The sequence below is a fragment of the Emydura macquarii genome, unplaced genomic scaffold (genome assembly GCF_026122565.2).
Source record: "Emydura macquarii macquarii isolate MOO-44397 ecotype Brisbane River unplaced genomic scaffold, CSIRO-AGI_Emac_v2 contig_450, whole genome shotgun sequence".
In the NCBI taxonomy this organism is placed as follows: Eukaryota; Metazoa; Chordata; order Testudines; family Chelidae; genus Emydura; species Emydura macquarii.
Genome location: NW_027130587.1, coordinates 10,474,184 through 10,498,230, shown reverse-complemented (window position 1 = coordinate 10,498,230; position 24,047 = coordinate 10,474,184). Strand labels below are relative to the sequence as shown.

The following is a 24,047-nucleotide window of genomic DNA, read 5'->3' as shown; positions in this document are numbered from 1 at the left end:
GTGTGTCAGTGCAGAATTAGCTCTGAAGTACTATTGTTTAAGTGAGGTATGTGCCTACCATATATTTAATGGCAAATTATTGTAGTATTGTTTTATATGCATTTATAAATCTCTTGCCCCTATATTTTTAAAGTGGACAGATTTCCAGCAAAGCAGATATTCTGGGCTTTGCTGCTGTGAACTGTGGTGTGAAGTCTGTATAAATGCAAACTTAAGACAAGATATCTATTAAACACGGTCATTTATTTTGATTATGCATAACTACTTTATTGCAAACAGAAATGTTTATTCACTGCAAAGTTTTTTATGCCTGGTGAAAAGAATTAGCAGTTAGAAAAACAACGTTAGATACATGCAAATCATAATGAGTTTTGCCAAATGTATTTAAATGAGTAGCAGAATCTCTTCTAAGGTATCTTCTTGCACGGGGAGGGGAAACAAGTGTTAAAATCCCCTCTGGAAAGGGTGTGCAGACTTGGAGTGCAGCAATGTTATGTGGCTAGAGCCAAAGGGAAGTTTGGAAATTCTGAATGCATTTGTACCTGTAGAAAAAGAAGCCAAAAGAGTTGTCACTCATGCCTGAACCAGGAAGATGATGATAATGTAAAGCTATTCAAAGAACAGGACCGAAACAGAAAGCCAAATGGCCGTATTTCATGCCAGGAACTCAGGTTTGGTCCTTTAAGTGTAGTGAAATGCTATAGAAAGATGGGTCTCACTGCAAATTCCAGCTCCAAATCCCCCTGAACTTTGGGGAAGTCAGGATCCAGGTTCAAAGCCAGCAGTGCAAGTCCTATCTTCATTTGCTTCAAAAATTCAAAACTGTTTCTCTTATAGAAATGTTAGAAACAAAGCACTTCTGGTCACTGGAGTAAGGACAGAGTCAAGTAATAAAAGACTTGTAGAGGCCTTAAGGTTCTTCAGTTGGCTTGTGCCTGCCTACCCTGGAATGGCAGTGTATAAAAAAATTTCCCAAGGAAAACTTTTGTTCATTTTTTCTTCTATAAACATGCAGTATTATAATAAATATTTATTAGTAACAGCTCTTTCCCTTTTACATGTATTAGAGATGGGCCTAAACCAAACCCCCAAATTTAAACTTTGCAGATGGTCCCAAATTCTGCTTTCAGTTATAGTGATGTAAACTCCAAGTGAATTCCCTGAAAGCAATGGAGTTATTTCCAGACAGCTTGCTGATCCAACTTCTGTCAGACCAGAGAGTGAGACAGCCTTTCTAGATTCCAAATGGTGGTGGTGGTAAGGAGCAAGAATTTGCGGTGGAAATTCACCCCGTACATATGCCCAGCCCAAGACCTATGTGCCACTTAAAACAGGTCTTATGGGGCACATACTCCTTGTGCTGACCCTCTGCGCAGGTGGTGAATTTCATCCTTACTGGTTGGTGCAGTGAAATATTCCCCAGTTTTTTTTTGTCAGTGACCATGTATGCTAGTCTTCAGTGTGGTTTAAATTCAGAATGGGAATAGGTTTCTGCAAGAGCCCCTTAGGGTGGCAGCTATTTGCCCATCATGTACAAGACAGAAAATGTTAAAATCAAAATTTTGCTAGATTCAGTATTAAAGATCTCTTCACAAAACAAAGACCTCTCCTGCAAATTCTGTTTGCTGTTTTCTTTGTGCTGTTTAAGGAACTGGCATTACAATACTTCGGCTATATAGTTTCTTGAGAGAGAGAGAAAAAGCTTAGCTCATCACTAATGTTTAAAAATATATGGCCAGCTTTATAAAATATATGTATACACCTTGATCACATTTGTATGTTCTCTATGAAAAGAAATAGGTTGACATTCATATGATGAGAGGAAATTGATGAGGCAACAGTCTAAAGTCTCAAAGCATTGATTGTATAGACACCTGAACATGTAAAATCAACACTTACTAAGAACCTTCATAGGTGAGGTATCAGTTTTAAAGTGTCTCTTTTCAAAGTACCCAGCCAAATGGTCCACAGCTGAACATCATGTCTGAGCTATCACACTAGCAGCTTCCTGCTCAGAGTTGCATTTATTTGTCAGCGTCCCAACCTCAATTGTTCTGTCTGTCAGTGGCTGACTGGTGACTGCATTGTTGATCTTGTCAGGTTGGTTTCTATCTTCGTCGGCTGAGCACAGGTCCTCTTGACTCTCTGCCAGGCCATCTTGGCTTTCCAAGTCGCTCAACTGGCCCTCCCCGAACTCTAGAATGGTTGGCAAGTTGCCTTGCTTGGGACATCGTTTCTTTAGGCTGACTAAAAAGGGCTGGGGCAAGGAAAAGATATCCACGTTGTTGCCCAGATCAATCCACGTCACGTTGGAGAACTTCTTAGGGTCCTTCAGCATTTCTGTCAGGTCCCGAAGGATTGCTTTGGTGAGTCTATTCCCGTTCAGGGAGAGAGTGGTGAGGTGAGGCAGGGAGCTGAGGATGGGCAGAAGCTGAAGGAACATCTCATCAGTCAGTTCTGTGAAACACAGCTCCACATTGCCAATGTGCTCCGAGCTGTGCTGGAGGTATGAGATGATACGATCCAAGTCCTTCAGTGTCAGAGGGATGCCAGACAGATCTACAGTGTTGTCCTGAGGCTTCCCCATCAGGATAGCTTTCAAACTGCAGAGAAACAAAACGACAGACAGGAATGGTTAACATGGGCACTCTTCATTTTGCTAATAAGCATCACTCCCTGTTTGCTAGCAGCTTTGTGAGGGACAGTGCAGTGACTCATTCAAACAGGACACGTCCCTGATGGCAAGTGGATGACAACCACTCTGTCAAGTCTCCGTCAAGGCCTGGATTTTTTAGTCCTATTATGTGTGTGAGGAAAAACAGTCCAGGCTTGCAGATGGAAGGCAGCCAAAACCAACGTATTCAAAGATTGTAATTGAAACAGGAGGCAGCAACAAACATATGGAAGATTTCTTCTGGGAGTCCCTTACAAGGTCATAGAGCTGAACATTCAACTGCTTTTAAAATTACAAAAATGGAAAATGACTTGACTATGATGCATTTGAGGAGAAAAATAGGAATTCTCACTTGAGTGACAATACTAATGCTTGGCACTTATCTGTACATGCCAAAGCACTTTGCAGAAGAGAGTAAGTTTTGCTCTGTCTATTTTGCAGGTGGGGAAACTGAGGTCCAGAACTGACGTGATAGCAAATGCTGAGCAAATGCCTGGTGGAGGCAGACCTAGAAGGCAGATGTCCTGACTCAAATTTAGTACTTCCCATGATTTATGAATAATACCTACTATTAAGCTTTCACTTGGATGCTGTGGTGATGAGAACTATAGAAAAACCTTAGATAAATAAATTAGTCTCATGATTCCCTTGTGGAGGCTTATAAGAACTCCCCTTTTGAAGTAGCTCAGTATTATTATCCCTGTTTTAGGGATGGGGAAACTGCAGCACAAAATCAAAGTGACTGCCCAAGGCTATTTAGAAAATCAGTGCCAGAGCCAGGATTAGAATTTGGGATTTTCTTACTCCCAATGCTCTTTTTGTTCTTCTGGTCGATGCTGCTGTTGACACCCACCTATTACAGATACCTATTTCTAGGCACTTGCCCGTTTGCATTGCTGTCCTTCTGGCCAGGTGAAATGGAACAATTGCAAAGCTCAAGTATTTGCCTAGCTAGCACACCTCCTCCCCTTGTGGGGCTAAACCACTAACAGTGGTAGTCACTCCAGACTTAAAAGCTGTCAGTGACCTCAGTGTGAGTGTTCTAAAGTGTGTGTGCACGCGCACGCACGCCATAAGCACAATGTCTTGTCCACTAAAGGGGTTATGGCTGCATGCTATAAACCAGCTGGTTTCATCTGTTCTCGACTTGTCTGCAGTGTTGCACAATTCCTTACTTTAATGAAGAGCCAGATCTGAGCAGTTTGGGACTCCCCCAGAGATAGAAGTCGTTACTGCACTGCTGAAAACCATGGGCTGCTTCACACAAGGATTTGATTAGCAGCTCCCTTGACTGGACCTGACCTTTAAGGCCTGGCTCCTAGCAGTGTGTTAATTACAAACAGCTTAATTAGGACTAAGACCAGTCACATGGCATTAATGAAGGTTCCTGAATGAGATCTGAAGGGGCAAAATAGTGATATTGCAATCCTTCTTTTCTGGTCTGTTTCTTACTCCTAGATGGATGCCTGACAGCCCTGGACTACAAGGAGAGCAAGAATGAAAGCTGGAATTTACAGCTAAGGATCATCTGCAGGCAATGGGGATTACCGGCTTTTCGCCACCTGTTGTTATTTGCTGGGGTTATTTTCCAAGCAATGTGCACACAGCACAACTTCAGCATAAGGCTGGCCATACACTCCCATGGGGAGTGTGTTGAAAACTTACACAAGCTATTCCGTTGAAGTCAACAGCGACTAGTTCAGTGAATAACTGCTCATCAGTGAGAATAAGGAGTTAGCTCTCTGCTCTTTGGTGTACTCAGAATAGGTGTTAGCCATTTTTCAATGCTTTGTTCCACAACAACTGTGAATGACCAGGGCTTTTGGGAATAGGGAGCCCAAGGAATCCAAGCTACAGAAAGGGAAGAAATGGTATAAGAGCTTTTATCGCCAGAAGTCTGGCATTATTGCTCAAGGAGATGCAAAGCCCCATAGCGAGCAGATGTTCCTAAGCCAGGGGCAGCCAAAAAAGGTTATACCCCACTAGCTCAGATCTTGATGTTGCTACTTGTACGGTTCAGTTTCTGATGCAGATGCCCTCTGCCACCTTTGTTCTGCCGCTGTCGTCCCCCGTGGCTATATCACCAACAGGAACCATGGGGAGAAGGGGGGAAGAACCAAGGACTTGCTACTCAACTCTAAAAAGGCTTCTGCTGCTTAAGTTAAAGGAGACTCTCTGATAGCTTCAGCGGTGTCAGGGCTCAACCTCTCTGTAGACTGCAGCATGGAAGAATAAGCTGACTCACTTGAGCAGCCCAGACACACACTAGGCTGTTTGCTAGAACATAACAGATGCCGATAGAGAATAGTGGTGCACTTAGGTGGTGTGAAACTAATACATCGCACTGTTTGCCATTCATGACATCACTTAGTCATTTAAGTGATGATTAGCATGGTGATGTTTGCACACCCACGCACACTGTCTGGGGAAGGATAATGTTGTAAAACGAAAATGCAGCATGGAGGCAGGATGGCAGTCTGCAACCTGTAACTAAAAGGTTTGTGTTGTGCTACTTCTCCTCAGCTGAGTCTTTATCACAAGAAAGAGAAGGCATTTGACTGCTGATGACACACACAATGGGCTGTAATGGTAAAAGACTGCAACCCACTCATGGCAGACACACCACTGCAAACGTCTAAGTATTTAAGTGTTTTTGCTTTGACTCTTTTCTCTGACAAGGTAAGCAGAAGGAGCATGATAATGATCAATAACTTGCACTCCAGACAATGAAAAGCTGACTGGTAGCACCTTTCCCATCTCCTTATGGAAAGCACTTGAGAATGTGTGTCATTGCAAAGAATGGAATGAAAAGGCTGTACCTACAACTAAATTCTGATGAGAGGAAAAGTACAGCCCGCTGGAGAGGATTTATCCAGACCATGCTGTACACGAATAGCATCTTTGTAATAATACATTCCTTCTTAAGGGCGCAGAGGTTACCTGAGGGCTCTTTTTAGTGAGTTTGATGCACATGAAAGGTATCAAATGACAGATTTCTCTCTCGTGTGCGGCACACTTTGTTTATTCTCTTATTTATCCTTTTAACTTCCCTCTAACTTTACCTTCCTTGTCACCATTTTTGATGTCAATTTGCTGCTCACCCATACTGGTTTTGTACACTACAGCCATCGGTTATTGCTATTGCCCACCTGTGATGTGGGTTTAGAATCCAGAACCTACTGCTTTTAAAACACCGTGCCTATCACCTGAGCCCCAGGCAAACTTCAGTTGGTTGCATCAGTACTAGGACTTGTTCTTTGGGGGCTGCTGCCACAGGAGAGACATGCTCACCTGCTTGAGTCTATTGCTCTCTTGTAATGGGGTGTTTGTGTCTGTTGAGCTACTTTTTAAAGTGTGGATTTTAATTGCTCTCAGAAGGGTGATGGATGGTTGAACTCTCCTGTCAGCCCAAGTATAAGCTGCCCACAATGTTGCCTGTTAACCTCATCACCGGTGTGAAGTGAATACCTCTAAGAGAGGGCAGTGCAGTCTCTATGTCCCATCCTAATTTTGGCTTGTCTGACTGCTAATTATGCTACTTTGTCATTTGGGACACCTTTTGAAGTGGGAACTTGCCTGAAACTATCAAACTTGCTTCACATGAACCACTCACACAGTCATGAGAAGGTCAATACAGATCCAACCAGGATTCACACTAGCACCCCAGAGGTGAAAGGTTCAGTATCTTCATCTGCTCCGCTGATGGGCACATTAGAAATGTATATATTGACAGGTCCCATTACCAGTCTCCTGCTCTAACTGTCCAGGTTTTAATGCTGCTTCCATCACTAGGAGTAGTATGTGTCAGGAGGACTTTGAGATCCTCTGAAGAAAGGTGCTGGGTATAGTAAATAGTATTTAAAGTGCCACAGAACTCTCATTGTTTTTGCTGTATACAGACTAACACGGCTACCCCTCTGGATCTCTTATGGAGACAGCCTGTGCAATATTTATTTGCAATAACTTAGGGTTACTGTTCTGCTCACACTGGTGATCTTATGAGACAATCTGTCCGCTAGAATTAAGCACTTGTTTGCCATATAGAAAGCAATTCTCACAAAGCTGATCTGTTTTGTTCAAGCCTGAGGATTTCAGTCCATGATTTGATTATCACGTTTAGTGATTGCACTCTGTTCTTAGAACACTTAGTGAAATGGACTATCAGCTTTAACAAGTCAGGGCAGAAACTTAATAGGGCTGGGGTTTAGTGAGAGATATATCTGAGTCAGTAGGTTGTAATTTTGATTCAAGGTATGAAGGTAGCTGATTCAATTGGCAATGCAGCTGATTCAACAGCAGATCCATATTTGGAGTAACAGCGTGTGCATGTTTGTAACAAACCATGTCAAGGCCACTCCATAACCTATCTCTTGTAGCGTGAGACTTACTTATCGGCTCGCTGTCCTGCACAGCGTGCCTCAGTGGCCCACAGAAATACTTCCATGTGGTGGAGGCTGTCACATTTCAGGGCAACTGCACCTGTATTCCCCCTCAGTGGTCCATCAAGGGTACCCACCCTCAGGCTTCCTGCTCGCCAGCCGTTGCCCTTCTTGAGTGGAGACCCGGCTCTCACTCCTTTCTGACCGGGATATTTCCAGGCTGCACAGTCAGCTGAGATTTCAGTAACAAAGGAAATTTATGCAGTGGAAACAAGCTGCTAGCCTCTTATTACCTGGCTGTTAAATTAGTCATTGCCTATAAGAGTGCTCGCTAGGGGCACGGCTGCCAGCACAGGAGAACTAAAACATTTTTCATTTGTGGCTCACCAGTCCCTTTATGGATCTGTGTGGGCCAATTCAACTGATCTGCTCCAAGAGCGTATGTTTGTATGTCACACTGTGAACTAAACAACAGAACCTCACCCAGGCTTGCCTGTGAAACTTAAGACCTCCCTAGGAAATCAAAACCTTCCCTGTAAATGCATCACATGGCCAACGTCTAGACCGGGGTAGTACATTATTTTTTGTCAAGGTCCAGATTTCATGGTCAAGTATAGTTAAGGTCCAGACTCCAGAGAAAATTATATATAGAAATAAAAAGATTTCAGGGTCCATTCAAAAGCGTCTGGCGGGTCCAGATTTGGCCTGCAGTCTGCCTATTGACTATCCCCTGATCTAGACTATAGAGCCTATGCTCCACCGTGTGAGCTGCTAAAAATAGACTAATACAATCAGTTAGTTGCACACACTGATTTCTAAAGCTTGATTATCCAGATGTGCTGGTTTTGGTGACCTATTCTCAGGTTTTGCATATCTAGCCTCCCTGGACTCATGAAGTTGAATCTTTATTGGTTCAACTCAGCCGTTGTCTAACTTTGTTCTCACTGAAGTCAACAGGAGTTAAAACATCGAAACAGAGCAGTGGGGGCTAGAAACCTAACTGGCTTCAACACTGACCTTGAGCAGTCTAGGAAGGGGATGGTATGAGGAAACTACCTACAATGGCATGTAGCCAAGCTGTGACTGCTAGCAGCAAATTTCTCCAGTGGTTGGTGATGGGACACTAGATGGAGAGGGCTCTGAGTTACTACAAAGAATTCTTTCTCGGGTGTCTGGCTGGTGGGTCTTGCCCACATGTTCAGGGTCCAACTGCTCACCATATTTGGGGTCAGGAAGGAATTTTCCCCTTGGTCAGATTGGCAGAGACCCTGGGGGTATTTTACCTTCCTCTGCAGCATGGGGCATTGGTCACTTGTAGGTTTAAACCAGTGTAAAGGTGGATTCTTTCTAACTTTAAGTCTTTAAACCATGATTTGAGGACGTGAGGAACTCAGACAGAGGTGATGGGCCTACTGCAGGCATGGGTGGTTGAGGTTCTGTGGACCTACAATGTGCAGGAGGTCAGACTAGATGATCACAACCTTAAAGTCTGAGTAATTTCATCTTGTATGTTGCCATGAGAGGAAAACCAAGTATGCACATGACCTGTTTAGAAAGGGGCGAGTGTGGTCTAGTAGCTAAAGCACAGTCCTGGCAGGCTCTATTCTTACCTCTGCCACTGACTTGTCATACAACCTTTGACAAGTCACTTACCCTCTGTGCTTCAATTTCCCATATGTAAATTAGTTTCTAAACTGGCCTATGTATGATTGCCCAGGGCTCCTAAACAAATGTTGCCACCTCTCTATTCAAATTCCTGTCCCATGGGGTAAGTCAGGAGAAGGGGGAGAGTATAGTTACTATTCCTGTACTAAACGCATAAGGGAAGGCTAAGAATTCTGGGTGAATATTTTGGATACACCCCAAACTTAACTGATTCCTTTTACAAAATGTAGGAGAGGAAGAAATTTCAGGTCCTTCTCCACTTTCGAGCTGCAGATGCTTGTGTTCGGTTTATACTGATTAAAAGTATACTTTTAGTAAAACAATGAAAGCAGTGATTCTTCTTTACATTTGTAACTTTCCTCAAAGACAGACCTGAAGGGTTAGCTGGGCACAAAGGCCTACTCTGGGCTCTCACAACACCGCTCCGGTGCGGGCAAGGGTCGTCATCCCTATTTTACAGATGGAAAAATGGACGCACAGAAAAGGTGCCCCAAGTGCCACACACTGATCTGGAATCATCAGCCCCATAGATTTACTTTTGGAAGCTTCCCTCCTACAACTACATTGACCCAACCCTGCTTAGCTGAGTAGATAATAGAGTTGAATGTGGATATCCAAGTCTAACTGAATCAGTTCAGTGAAATTCAGAGGCATGCAGGCAGCATCTCCTGCCCACGCCACCTACTCATTACTGCTGGGTCAAAAAGTTCAGGCATCTGGTTTCAAATGGCCCTGGGAGATTTATCATAAAGGCTTCTCTTGGCCTCTGAAGTCTCTCTCTCTAGACATCCTGCAGCACTTTCTGAATCTCTAGTGGGAAACGGAGGAGGAGAAAATAAGAAACTTAAGCCTGTCTTTAAACGCCATATAAAAGTCTCTTTTTCACATGATTTTTGAAAGTGTGGATGTCGGGGAAATCTAGTTAAATAAGGGGAAGCCCGGTGGTGGTGGTGATGAGGTGTTAAATTCTTAACACCATACTTTCAATGCTTCAAATTTCCTTTAAAACTGGGTGGGCTGGGAGATAGCACCAATGCGGGTTGAATCTGACCAGTAATTCCAGGATCTGGGAACAGAATAAGAACTAAATTCAGCTTGAAAACTGAAATGCTTTTCAAAAGGCTCCTCTTGCAGCATCGGTTAGCCAGAGGAGGAAGCATCGGCCTGGCTATGGAGGAGGGACGCAATTGTGTAAGACGGGGATGAATTTAGGGAAGGGGAAACATCATTGTGCAGAAACAGCTGTCAGTAGCCTGGCCAGACAAAATGTTAGGGTAAGACACAGCACTAAGATGAGGCCCCATGAGGCATCATTCAATAGTACCTCAAGCAAACCAGGATGTTAAAGACCTGTCCGCTCTACACTGAAAGTTTAAACTTTTTTTCCCCCTTTCCTGTATGGACAGAATAAAAAGTAATTGTTAGTTACCTAGGCTAAAGCATTGCTCCCTAACGCAGTTACAAATTCTGTCCACACAGAGATGTTCATAACATGGTTATTTCATGGGCCTTATGGCTGGGTAGGGAAAGGGGCAAATAGGAACTGAAAAGACACCAGTATCTATTGATGGGAAAAGGTTAGGGGAATCCAGTGGCCAACATGCTGTCTCCTCTCTGGATGCAGTGTCTCACTGCAGTGTAGACATACTCAAAACTGATCAAGGCTCCAGGGCTGCTTGTGGCTCATTTCAGTGCCAGGCAAGAGGCAAACATTCCCTGGCACACAAACTGCTTAGGGCATTGGCTTCCCTGAGATCTAATGACCATGTACTGTACCAGCATCCCTTTGTCTATTTTCAAATGAGTCTTAGTCTTATAGACCTGATTTATGGTAGCCAAAAAAAAAGTTGCTGTTTAATTCCCCAGCTTCCCTGCATTTCCCCAGGAATTAGAAGCAGGTTCTGTTGCATTCAGATTGGAGTGGTGGTGTTGTCTGACTGGAGCAAAGCACCCTGCATTCCCATGTCTAGGCCAATATTCACAAGTGAGTATTGATTTTGGGGGGCCTAACTTGCTGAGTTGCCACCTTCTGAAAGTCAGGTCCCCTTCACATGTTTCCCCAGTTGAGCCCCCCCAAAAGTCACTAATCACTGCTGGAAAAGCTTGACCCTGGATTCTGCCTCCAGTTCTGCCACTAGGGCACTGTGTGACCTTGGGCAAGTCCATCTCCACTTCAGTTTCCTATCTGCAAATAAGGAGGTAAAATAGCTTCTCTATCTTTCAGGATGATGATAATTCAAAGTGCTTTGAAATCCTCAGAGGAAATGTTCTGAACAATCATCCCCTTTCTGGTTTGCCATTGCTCCATTATGACTGGCAACAAAGTATGCTTCTCCCATGCACCACAAGATGGAAGTTGAAAGGGAGATCGCAGTAGAGGGCTTGCAGGATTGGAGCTAAGGAACCTGCTAAGAAATTGGCCTAACTGAACAAACTAGTGGCTTGTTTATTTCCTTATCCTCTCTCAAACATGGCCCTTCCCCCCAATTCTTCAAAGGAAGGCAGAATACCTTCATTTTGCACTTCAGAAGATGACCTTAAATAGACTCCATTTGTCTGATATTAGAATAATTGATGTAGTTACCGCTGGGTAAAATGAGGCCCAGAGAAGTCATTAACAACCACCTCAGGCTCGACTCAAATGTAATACTAAAGATATGGGGGCTGGTGGGGGCCATAGCCAGTATTATGGCTCCTGGCAACCCAGGGACCATAACAACACAAGTTCCACTTGGTTGTCAACAGCGATTGCTCTGCAGGTGACAGGAGTGAATTCTGCATCCTGTTCATATTAAAGCAGCCCAACGAAAAACCAGCAATAGACCAGATGGCTAGACAAAGGAGGCTTCTTATAAACCATCCCCTTTCCCTGCTTCAATCGGTGTGGCTTCTGCCTCTTTACCACAGCCACAGCGTAATGGAGATGGGCTCTATACAGGCCCATCTAGTGACTGTAAACCAAATCAGTAGCACTTTGCATGACTCTACACTTGTGCATCTTTGAATGCACCCTGGGATTTCTGGGTTAAGAAGCAGCATCTTTCTGTAGGCTCCCCTTGGCAATCCAGCAGAAAGACAAGCACAGCAGGTGAGGGGAGTTGGTACAACAGGTTGCCGAAGCCTCTGTACTGGTTTCATGCATTCTACCAGCGGGAAAACTGTGTGCTGAATAGAAGAAACTAAGTCTGATGTAACAGCTGCATCAATAGCTCTGCTTTTGCTATATATTTTTACCATGTGCTAAAGAGACTTGTGCTTTACTAGTAACCAGACTACACAGCCCTTCAAGGTTTAAACAGACAATTTAGGCCCATTCTCCCATGATAGACAAATAGGGTTTGAGGCATTTTACAAATTTTAGATCTTTTAAGTGGACAACTTATTATATGCAGCAGACTGGGATCAAAGGTCCCTGCAGGAGGTCAGATCAATGGAGTGAGACTAAAAAAAGGCTGCTGTTTAAATTATTTTTGGACTAACACATTTGGCTTCCCTGGATAAGATTATTCCTGGGTGCAGTTTAGCAAAACAATTTCTACGAGCAGTTTTAATGAAGCATGCTTTACTAATGGCTTAGTTCAAGAACGCAGTAAGCACCATTTAATATCTGAGCCACAAGAGGGAGGAAAATGGGTGTAGGAGATATAGCTGAAATGAGAAGGTGCTTGTTAAAGCATGGATACTTCTGGATATGTGCATACCGATCTAGCCATAGAGAGGGGAAGGTATTAATGCCCATATCTCCATCTGCCTACTGCTCACAGGTCAGCTAGAATGCAACTATCTTCTCTAAGCAACATACACTTGAATCCTTTGCTTTGAAGTGAGAGGTGTCCTGAGACTTTCAGCACTGACAGCAGCCATCTGCGTTTGGGAGCCCACCTGGGTAACAGGATACAGAGCCCTTCACCTTTGAGCAATCGGGATGAATCCAGCACAGGCTGGCAGTTGCTGAAAGTCATTACTGTCGGGCATCTCTGGACTGGCTGAGGCAAGCTGGCAGTTGTCACCCAGTTCCTAATGCGGGGGCATCCATGTCACTATAGCCACCAGGGTAACTGGCAGCCTCCCCTTTGGCAGTCTTGGCAGAGACTGAAGGAGAATGTGTTGCCCCTTCAACCCTCACAGGTAGTCCCTCTAGGTCAGGTTGGTGGGGCAGCCTTACATGCCCGTTGCCTTTGCTGCACCCATTCTGTGGATAAATAGAAGATTTTGTTCTCAGGGAGGTTCATCTCTCACCAGCATTAAATGTGTGTGCATAAAAATGATGTGTGTGTGTATGTAACAAACTAATTAGAAATACACGTGAACTAGGACATTTTGGATATAGATCCAAATTCTCCCCAAGTTAGGTGGGAGGTTGGATCCAAGGCTCCTGTGCTGCACTAATAGAGAGATGGCTTTTGAGCCCCAGTTCAAATCTGTATTTATGGGTATGTCTACATAGCAACTAGACACCCACAACTGGCCCGTGCCAGCCGGCTCGGGCGTGGGCCTGTTTCACTGCTGTGTGGATGTCTGGGTTCAGGCGTTAGGATCCTCCAAGGTGGGAGGGTCCCAGAACTCAGGCTCCAGGCCAAGCCTGGATGTCTACAGAGCAATGAAACAGCCGCGCAGCTGGGGTCCCATGAGCCTGAGTCAGCTGACATGGGCCAGTCACCGGTTTGTCTATGCTTGGTAAACATACTCTAAGTTGCTTGAGCCGAAAAGTGTTTAGAGGCAGGGTTCCAGTTTGGATGCCGTCTCTACTAGTGTTTTAGAACACACTCTGTTCCTGGAACCTTGGCTTGCTACTTAAAACGAACATTAAAAAGATCTTAAAGTCTTGGAAATCTTTCCCGCAGGTCTGGTTAAAGTAACTTCAGAGGTATTTAGCTGGGCTGGGGATATGTGTGTACCAATCTTTGAGTGAAAAGGTCTAGCTAGTGGGAGGAGAACTGGAATGATGATTTTTTTTTAAAAAAATCAATAGTTTTCTAATCTTCTTTTCTGTTTTATATTAAATCTTCATGAAGATTTTTTTTAGCAAGAGTTATCACGCAATATAAGTGCTATTACTAAATGACTGTGTGTTAAGCTTCAGTAAGTACATTTTAATAAGGTACTGGTATTTAGAGATTTTAGTGAGACTCCATGTATATTAATGTACCTTTGGGACCCCTTAGACTGCAGTCATGACCCTTGCACAGTGACTGTTCATGGTTTTATAATTTAGCTGATACTCAAACACCTCCATGATAATTCAACAAGATCCACACACTATACTTCACAAGGTCTAATTTAACTCATATGTGGGCAGAATGGCAGATGTTAATTTGATGTGGCACTTTCTACTATTCATTATTCAGCAAGGCTTGGGAATTAAACTATTAATATTTAAGAGAACTCAGCAGGCTGCTGTTGACAAAGCAGTGTTGTCCCATAACTGATAATAATCTTCCCATGTTAGTAAAAGCTTTCTACCTGTAAGGATAATGGGAGGTAGTGGAATCCCAATCATGGGAGGTTTTTAGGATCGGTTAGACAAACATCTGTCAGGGATGGTTTGTATACTTAATCCTGACTCCGCATGGGGAGGATGGACTAGATGATCTCGAGGTACCTTCCAGCCCTACATTTCTAGGATTGTGTTTTTCCTGTCCAAGGGTTGGGTGACTAGTTGACTGTATTTATTAGGATGTTTGGAAAATTCCAGTGGAAGCCATCTTGCCCTCACCAGTTGCCCTACAGCAGTGGTTTTCAACCTTTTTTCCATTTGCGGAACCCTAAAAAAATTCAAATAGAGATGTCTCTCTCTTTGGAAATCTTTAACATACTCTGTGGACCGCCAGGGGTCTGCGGACCAAAGGTTGAAAATCACTCTCTTACAGTTTTGTGAAATAATGCTTCAGACAGTTGCAGTCAACATTTTATTCAGTGACTTACTGTAATAGGGTCAGGATTTAGGAAGATCCTGTTTGTAGGTAATCTGACAGAATTGTGCAATCTTTGTCTAGCAGCCTCTATATAATGGTCACTTTGTATTTGATACGGTGAAGACCTGTGATTTTTGACTGTGAGATCATCAGTTGCATTATGAACGAGTGACTTTACCTGCATACCCATGTGTAAAGATTGCTGTTAGCGCCTATTTTATCCAAAATGGCTCTGTCTGCTGCATGAAGCTAGACCAATGGCATATTAGTTTTTCTGCAAATAAATTCCTGCTGAGCTTTGAAATTTTGCAGGGTTTAAGTTCCTATTTATACACCGCCCAATTTTACAGTGGTTTCTAATGTCCCCTCCCAACACCTTTGTAAATCTGAACTGACCTGTAATAACTACTTCCGAGAGGGGGCTCTCTTCACAGGCAGGTTTCATCTAAAAAACGCTTATTGCTTTACAGATGTTACAAAGTCTCAGTATGAAGGGCTTTAGAAGCAGAGAAAATCGTTGAGGTACTGTGGACAACAGAAGGACTCTCCTCAGGAAATGATATCTCCATGCGCCGCATGGGAAAACAAAGCCACCAGAAGACAGGCAGACAGATCTTTGTAGAAGGTATTGCAACCACAAAAGTGGATTCAAAGTGGGAGACAAAGGATGGTTGGAGAGCAAAATAGGGGCAGCTGTGCCAATTGTAGAGCATGTTGTTCAGCAGGATGTAACGCTTAAAGTGGGACAAGGAAACTATGGGCCCCATTCTGTGAAGTCCTGGACACCTTCAACTCCAGTTGACATAATCAAGAGTCAGAGACTTGCATGATCAGACCTAAAGGGGACAGTTAACGGAAAGGACTGGTGAGAGGTAGAGCGAGCGAGCTCTGGTAAGGCCTTGAAGGGTGAATGGGATGTGACTTTGACTCTGATCTAGCAAAAGGCGGGAAGATAGCAAAGGGATTTGGGGATGGGGTGGCAGAGGATAACCTCATGGCATCCTCTTATCAGCAGTATAGAATCTGCTTGAGGCAATCACCGTGGACCAATCATTTTTGCTTAGAGAATGGGTATGGTTTCTCCTAAGAAAATATCAATGGAAAGAGAAGAGAAATTGCCCTGCTCTCTTCCTTGAGGATTTTCCTCCTCCTTTGAGGGCAGCAGTGATTATATTGCAGGAATAGGTTTTTTTGCCCTGGAGAATGTATTATATAGAAATCACAATCTCCCAGATCACTGGGGCAGACTCATCTAAGCTCTTGCAATATTGGATTTCTCAGTGCTCTGCAGCCAGCTTCTCGCAGAACCTGCCCATCTGGAAAAGTCCTACAGAATTTAATAAAAATGTTTCAGTGGGTGTTTGGAACCATCCAGTAGAATTGAATATAGAATTTTATAGGATATCTACAGAAAGATCTTATTGCACAAAAAGTCTATAACATTTATTAGAGAATGTCTGTAGAAACCTCAAGGTTTCATCTTTATTATAATCTAGACGACTCTTCCACAGAGGCAGAGGAGATGGCCGTGGCCTCCATGATTTGAAATATACATAGATGTAAAACCCTTATTAATTTCTTGAGCACCATTGGTGTTAGAGGCTGCACAGGGGAAACAGAATGGTGATTTTAACAGAATCAACATAAGAACTTTCTGTGATCTGCTTAATGCCATAACAATATTGATATTTAAGATCAAAAGAAACAGACAACCAAGTCCCTTTCAGTTTTAATTCAGGGCCTTTATCTGAAGTGCAGCACAAATGGGAACATAAGAGGTTGATGAGGTCAAATTCTTTAAACCAACACTGAGCCATTGTACCTTTTATTGGAGGGTAGCTGAACAGCTGATGAAATGAAGGGGAAGCAGTCCTATAGATTAATGAAGATTTTCAGCAAGAAATTTACTAAAAACCTTTTCTTGTTGGTGGGATCCCATAAAGCCCCTGGTGTTATTAGGAGGACATCTGAAAATAAGGGTTGGATTCTTGCACTGGCCTTTTAGGAAGGAAAGTGGGTATTGAGTGACCAAAGTGCCAATTTGAGAATCCAAACATTGCATTGGAAGGTGAAGGCAGCAGCAGTTGAACACTGGGCATTAACTTCTTAAAAGCCAGTGAAAGAGAAAAAAGAATTAGCACTGGGATATTTAGTGTCCTTAGCAGCAGGAGACTTTTCTCAGCTCACCCTCCACAAGGTCTTCACTCCTGATTGAAATGATGGAAGTCACACATGGCTATACTAGAATAGATACTTTGGAAGCGGGAGCATTAAACATTTCCAACAAATTTACTTACTGTAATTTTACTAGTGACCACAGCACAGTTAAACTCAACATCCTAGACTGAGGAATCAGGCCAAAACTTATTACTATTTAGTTCCAAGAGGGAAAACGATATAGGTATGTAAAAATAAGGAATGGTAGAGTGAAGGTGGGTGGGCTGTTTCCATTTACTCCCACTTAAGACATGAACTAAGGGAGACGCCATGATATTGAAAGATAACACGTTTAAAGTTGATAAAAGGAAAGATGTTTTTACACAAGTGTCAATTGCCACAAGATATAGTTGGGGCCATGAGCCTTGTGAGAATCAAAAAAAGATGAGGCATTTCTGTGGCTGATAAGGTCAACAGGCATATGGGGTAGGGGGGAATTAGCAGCTGGGCTTATGCCCTACAGACTTTATATCTCCTCTAACTGCTTAGGGTTAGGGAGAAAGCTCATGGGCAAGTTATTTTACAATATGCAAGAAACCCTGTATTGGACAATCCTCTAAGACACCTAGTAATGGGTCAGAGACAAGAGCCTAGATGAGAGGGTCTACGGGTCTGATTCCATTTGGCAATTCCTCTATTCTAAGTTTGTTTGTCAAGTGGTACTGCTGCCTTCGTGGCTGTGTGATTATGACAAAGACGCAACTAGGTACAAAGGGTCTATCCCAGGCTAAGGGAGATATTTTTTGCAGCTGTTCATTGTTCAAAGTTCTGACTGCACAGAAAGAGAGTGTCAGACCCAGCGCAAGCATATTTGCAGTTCAAAGGAGCAGGGAAAGGACTGTATTTTCCTTTGTGGGTTCTAAACTTTATTTTTCAAGGGGCTCGAGATTTGGCTTGTGATAAATCTGGTCCAATTTTTTTTAAAAAAAAAGTCACCACAATGTGGATGTTTAAGTCCAGAAATCACTTAAGGATCCAACAGAGATGGTCCTGAACCAGAACTGCAGATTCCTCCCCTCCCCTGAACTTTGGGGGACATTAAGTTCTAGATTGAAACATTTTAGCTTGGACTCAAGCTCTCATGCTGGAAACTTAAAAAAAAACCTTTATTCATCAGTGCTCTGGAATCTGTATTCCATGGTGATTATTCAAAGGGCTGGCTGAGCTCATTGTTTACTGCCACAGAATGCTTTAGGGAATTATTAACCAGTGTACATTTAAGCCTCTGTAAAAATAAAGTCTTTACAAATGAGCAGTCTGGAAAGATCTCTCTCCTCTCCTCAGGGACACTTTGGCAAAGATGGGGTTTATATACATACCTATAAGTGCTTTGAGCTTACCAATAAACACAACTCCTAAGGTTTTACTGGTGAGACAGAACGTATCAATGGGGATTAATTATTTTTGGTCTCTTCATGTTCCAAGAACCTTTGCAATTTTGCTAAGGCTTGCACTTTCCATTTATGAAGTCTAAAAATGCTCCCCCAATAGTTAACCCACTTTATTTTACTATCTAAATCAGAGGAAGACAGAGCTGGACCTCTTTCCAGGAGGCTTCTCAGTGACCAGTGATAAAGAGGCTCCTAGAAAGAGTGTGGTTTAATGGTTAGTGTATGTGCAGAAGGACTAGGGTGGGGGAGGAGGGGATTTCATCACTTCTGGCTTTTCATCCCAGTTTTGGCCTTTCCATGGTGGGTGATCTTGAAGCCATTTCTAGCCTATGCAACCTCAACTAACCTATTTATAAAATGGGCGAAACGACCATAGTCCTGGAGTCTTAAAATTCCTCCTACTCTACAGGGAGCTTTCCGCTGACTAAAATGAAATTCCTCTGTAAGAAAACCGCTCTTCTGGCAGCACAGGTAGATTGTTATGGCTCCAGTACAAGACCTTTATCTCAGGAGTGGTAGGAAACATAATCTAGAAGTGCCAGATTGCTTTTATTCAATTCTGCTTTTCATGGATTTGCAGACACTGTTTTTCAAGGACAAATAGAGAATCTGATGATTGATGGTGTCCCTATTCCAGACAAAGCACCAGGAGAATTGTTGTGCTTACTAATTCTACCAGTACAATCCTACTACTGTGCATTTCTCCTCTAGTGCCTAAAATAGGAGAGAAAGATGTATCGGTACTTTGGTTGGTAGCATCCACCAAAGAGAATTCAAGAGAGTTTGGAAAGAAAGGTAGTATAAGCAAATTAGTGATTCATAGGGCAATCTGTGCAGTTGGGCACGCATTGGGTACAAGTCTAGTAAGCATTCACCACTTCTCAGATGACAAGATGGTGGCAACAAGTAAAACCGGTAGCCATATTTCATGGGAAGATTCTGGATGGAGGACTTTCAAGTTGAAGGCTGGCTGGATAGCAATGGGTGAATAGTTTGGGTGGCAATCTGAGCCAGCCCTAAGGAGTCCATTTAATAGGACAAGAACAGTTTTGGTCTACCAGACACAAACTTACAATGTATTTGTCATGCCACATAAGAAGGCGCTTGGGGATGGTTTCTATGTAACCAGTTGTCCCCTGCACTTGGAGACTATTAGCAAGCACATCAGTCCTCCTCTTGCTTTGTCTGCAGGTCAGAGACGGGAGAGGAGGGTGACAGCCAACTAAGAAGAATCTCATGTGCCAACCTAGTCTGGAGGATGGAGCTAGCCCTTTCCCTTCTGCCACCCAAGAAGAGGCATGCACCATGGTCGTCTCTCCAGAGGCCACATTCAGGTTTGTGATTTGCAAGTTCAGCAAAACCAAAAACAGATTTCTTTGGCATCATCCACTCACTGTCAGGGAAGGAAACTGCAGTAACAATCTCTCTCTCTCCCAAGAAGCCCGTGTTCACAGGAGGCATCCATAAAGCTTCCCTCTCTTCAAAGAGGGCTCAGATCCCTAGGAATCATCTTCAACACAAGATGCTACCAGCCTACATACGTCAAGGATCCCTGGTCCTTCCATACTTTCAATGTTTTGTCTCCTTTTCTTCCAATTCCAGCTAATCATGGAATGGATGAATGAAAGGGACATATTGTTAGTGTCTGCCATAGTCTGGCTTTCAAAATCACATGCTAGAATTATCAACAATAAGGCAGAAGTGTTCAACAAATATTTCTGTTCTGTATTTTGGGGAAAAACAGCTGACAGTTTCATCATATGGTGATGATGATATTCGTTCCATTCTACTAGCATCTCTGGAGGATGTTAAAAAGAAGCTACTAAAGTTAGACATTTTAAAATCACAGGTCCAGATAACTTGCATCCAGGAGTTCTGCAGGAGCTAGCTGAGGAGGTCAGAGGACCATTAATGTTGATTTTCAATAAGTCTTGGAGCACTAGGGAAGATCCTGGAACCCAACATAATGGAACAGCTGATATGGGAGTCCAATTAATAAAGGCGGGTAGTGTAATTAATTCAAATCAACAGGGCTTTGTGAAAAATAGATCCTGTCACTCTAACATGGTATATTTTTTGATGAGATTACAAGTTTGGTTAATAAATAGACTTCTGCAAGGCTTTTGACTTGGCACCACAACTTTTTTATTAAAAGAACTAGCTAACTGATAGGTCTCAATATATAATTGTAAATGGGGAATGGTCATTGAGTGGGTGTGTGTCCAGTTGGATCCCATAGCGATCAGTTCTTGGCCCTACAGTATATAATATTTTTACCAATGACCTGGAAGAAACAAAATCATCAGGCCAAGATTCTCATTGGCTTTCAGAGCCTGGGCTCCAGCCGAAGCGGGAATACCTGCTTTGCATTTTTAGCCCCGCAGCCCAAGTGCCGTGAACTGGAGTCAATTGACCTGGGCTCTGAGACATGGCACCACATGTTTTCCTTTGCAGTGCAGGCATACCCTTAGCTTCTGCACCTCAGCTTACCCAACTGCATAATGGGGCTTATACCCACCTTACAGGTGTTTTGAAGTCATTTATGATTGGAAATTTCATTGCAATTTGCAGTTGAGAGGTAGTGATAACTATTACAACTCATCCCCACAGCCTGCAAGCAATTAGGGGAGTAACCCCAGCCAACTGCTGGACTCTAGGAGATCTGGTGTAGAGGAAGGGAGTGGGGAAGGCCATCAAGCTGGAGTGGGCTCAATATTAGGGCCTGGTCCAGTGCCCATTGAAGTCAACAGAAAGCCTCCCAGCTGCCTTCAATGGATGTTGGCTCTTTCCCCTATTAATTATAACGATGGAATAGCACAGACCTACAGGAAAAGGGTGCAACGAGCTACTCTAAACCTTAACAGTTGGTCATCAAAATGTCTAAGGCAAGCCTCTGGGTTTGTTATTCACAGATGTTATTTGTGCCTGCTGGTGCTTTAAATAAGTTACATTCCCTCAGTGCAAAGGAAAAGAAAACACAGATGGAAGGGGAGAGGGAAGGAAACTTCAACTCTGATCCTTCAGTTCAGTTTTCTCATCAGAAACCAGCCAAAGGAAGGGGGGGGGGGAAATCCCCCCAGTTCTTCCTGAAATTAAAGAGCAATCAGCTGCCAAAGTATGTGCCTGGGCCTTCACTTCCTCTAAACTGTTTATTTTACTGGAACACAGATCACGTTTGGGAAAGTTTAAGCAGGCAGCCAGCCTGTTCCCTCTCATTCCAATGAGAGACAGAGGTCAGCATTTGCTTTTCAAGGTCTCTACCTTTCACTCTAAGCAGCTTAGGAGTATGTTTTCTAGAAGATCAGATACTGGAGCCAGATCTGATGATGTCCTCTGCTTTTTCAGGGCTTTGCCTCTCTCAGTCTTTGGCTGGAAAACAATATGCCAGCAAACCCCCCCCAAACTCCTCCTACTGCAGGGCAGGGTCTAACTATCAACACACGTCATGAAGCCTAGTGAGATATTTAATATGGGTATGGAGAGCTAGGTAGAAGACCTACTGCCATTTCAAACAGGCTCCCCCAAGTCAGACTGTCACATGATGCTACTTAGCTCCCTCCAGCTGTCCACCCTTTACACAAACACAGACACACACAAGCTCTGGTGGTATCTTTGGGGTACTGGGTGTTTCCAGTCTGATCATACTGAGGAAGCAGCTATAAAAATAAGATACAGAAGCCAGCACTGTATGAGCAGCTTCAACCTAAACAGGTTTTTCAGAGGAGAGTTTATCACAAGTGTTCATGAAAAAATCCTATGGAATGGAACAGAAAACAATATGGATTTTTTTTTTTTGAGCTGCACAGACACTAAGAACTAGATTTGTAAAGGAATTCAGGCACCTAACTCCCATAGGCATTGCATACTAGATTGGATCCAGCTATATCTTGCAAACAAGCAGGAGATAGGTGCTTAAACACCTTTACAAATCTGGCCCTAAATCAGCAGTGGGAGAATTCCCAAAATTTCTTCCTGCAGCTTAGTCTTCCTGCATGCTTCAGAGCAGTATTTCTCAGCCTTTTCCAGCTGGAGACCCCTTATTTGACAAACTATTTTCATGAATCCCTCCTTTATATTTACTATAAAAGAGTAAAAAGTGTATCAATGCTATGCCTATATAATTTGTGCAAGTGTTTCAAGGGGTTGACAGAGAATACTTGACCTTTAAGGGTAAGGGCTATGCAAGGAGCAGGTGAGCAACATTTTCATTGCTTTGGATTGTAATAAAACTTTCAATACCTCCTCAATTATTGTCATGACCCTACTGGGGCGTCATGCCCCATTGGTTAGGAAACACTGTTAGAGAGAGATCCTGTCCTGATAGGGGAGTGGGAATGGCGTGAGGGATGAAGAGAGAGACTCCTGATGTCTTGCTCTTCACGCATCAGACAGGACAGGACAGGACAGGGTTTTGCCCCAAGTCCAGACAGCACAATTTGTGCAGCACATTTTAGTTAATGTTTCCATTTCACCTGGGTGGATGTCGTTTATCTTCATGGCCCACTGTAGCACTCCAAGCTCTGGCTGTCACAGGGGAGTGAAGAACAAACCTGGAATTTGAACCTAGATGCTCATTGTGGCAGTGCATTGTTTCGCTACCTGTCCACAAAGCAATTTATTATTATTATTATTATTATTAACCACTATCCCTGGGAAAAACTGATCAGTGAGATGCAGCCACTCATTTCTATGGCTAAAAACAAAACATTAAAGCCCCCTCAGAGTGGGCAAGCGGGAGCAGCTTGTTTAACTGTGCAAATAAAACTCAAATAATCCGCCAGCACTGAATTTATATCGACTACTGATTGCCCCGCTAATATGTCAAGGAAATTTCAACAGTCAACACACTGTATAGATCACCCCGATATGGACAAAAAAATGGGTGAAGAAACCTAGTGCCAAGGTGGAAAAAAAGAATCTTGGCAGAGAGACAATTCACTCTGTTGCTTAAAGTGAACTCTCTAAGCTTGTCTGACTCTTCCGGCTTGTGACATTCCTGCATCCCCTGCCAGAGTAGCCTGGAAAACCTCAGTGGATTTTTCCCTGTCCAGCTGTTTACGCTTCTTGATTTCCATATCATCTCAATCCCAAAATGAAGTATCTGCACTTCTGACAAAGCAAGGCCTTGTTATCAGGGTCATCTCAAAATGATTTGTTACGAAGCTGATCTTAAAAAGGAGTGAACTCTTTCCCTCAATCCCAAGGATTTTTGCCTGGAGTTTCCTTCCCTCAAGTTCAGCTTCTATATATAACGAGGATGTGCCATATGCCTGAGATCTGGGGTGGACTTTACAGGAGCATGTGATACCATAGGGGACAGCACAAAAATCCCTTGAAGGTGACAAGCTTCCGTCATGGGAATAAGCTTTTACAAGTAAGTGGAGTCTCAGTACTGTTCAGCTTCAAGATGACACATTTATGCCCCTAAGGAACCAGGAAATGTTGTCCTATTTGTAACAGGGAAAAAGAGCCAGAGGCATCTTTAGAGAAGCATTTCTCTGTGGCTGACAGGTAGCTGGACTGGTGTCATGATTGGAATCTCCCACACTTAGCCAAGAAGCTGCTAGTGAGTAATCCTCCCCCCCACACGTGGCAGCAGTGCTGACATTTGAGAAAGGAATCGTAGGCACATGAGAATGGCTTCCTCCCAAGGCAACGTTAGAAATATTTGAACCAAAAACGGTCATGTTAGCTGGCAGGAATAAAATCAACTCTTTAGTGGAGAAGGGTGAAGCAATGAGAGTAGGATAACACTACCCCGTACATAAAGAGAGAGACGACTAAACCAATAGCCTGAATCTGAACA

The 24,047-nt window shown here is 43.3% G+C and overlaps 1 protein-coding gene across 1 annotated transcript in view; it reads right to left on the bottom strand.

The window, feature by feature from the left end:
* Positions 1-224: 224 nt before the first annotated feature.
* The window catches only part of LRRC75A (leucine rich repeat containing 75A), a 165,922-nt gene continuing 142,099 nt past the window's right edge, over positions 225-24,047 (bottom strand). The window contains exon 4 of the mRNA XM_067537966.1: positions 225-2,603. Within this exon, the coding sequence (XP_067394067.1) occupies positions 1,979-2,603 (625 nt within the window). The 3' untranslated portion in view covers positions 225-1,978. The remainder of the gene's footprint in view (positions 2,604-24,047) is intronic.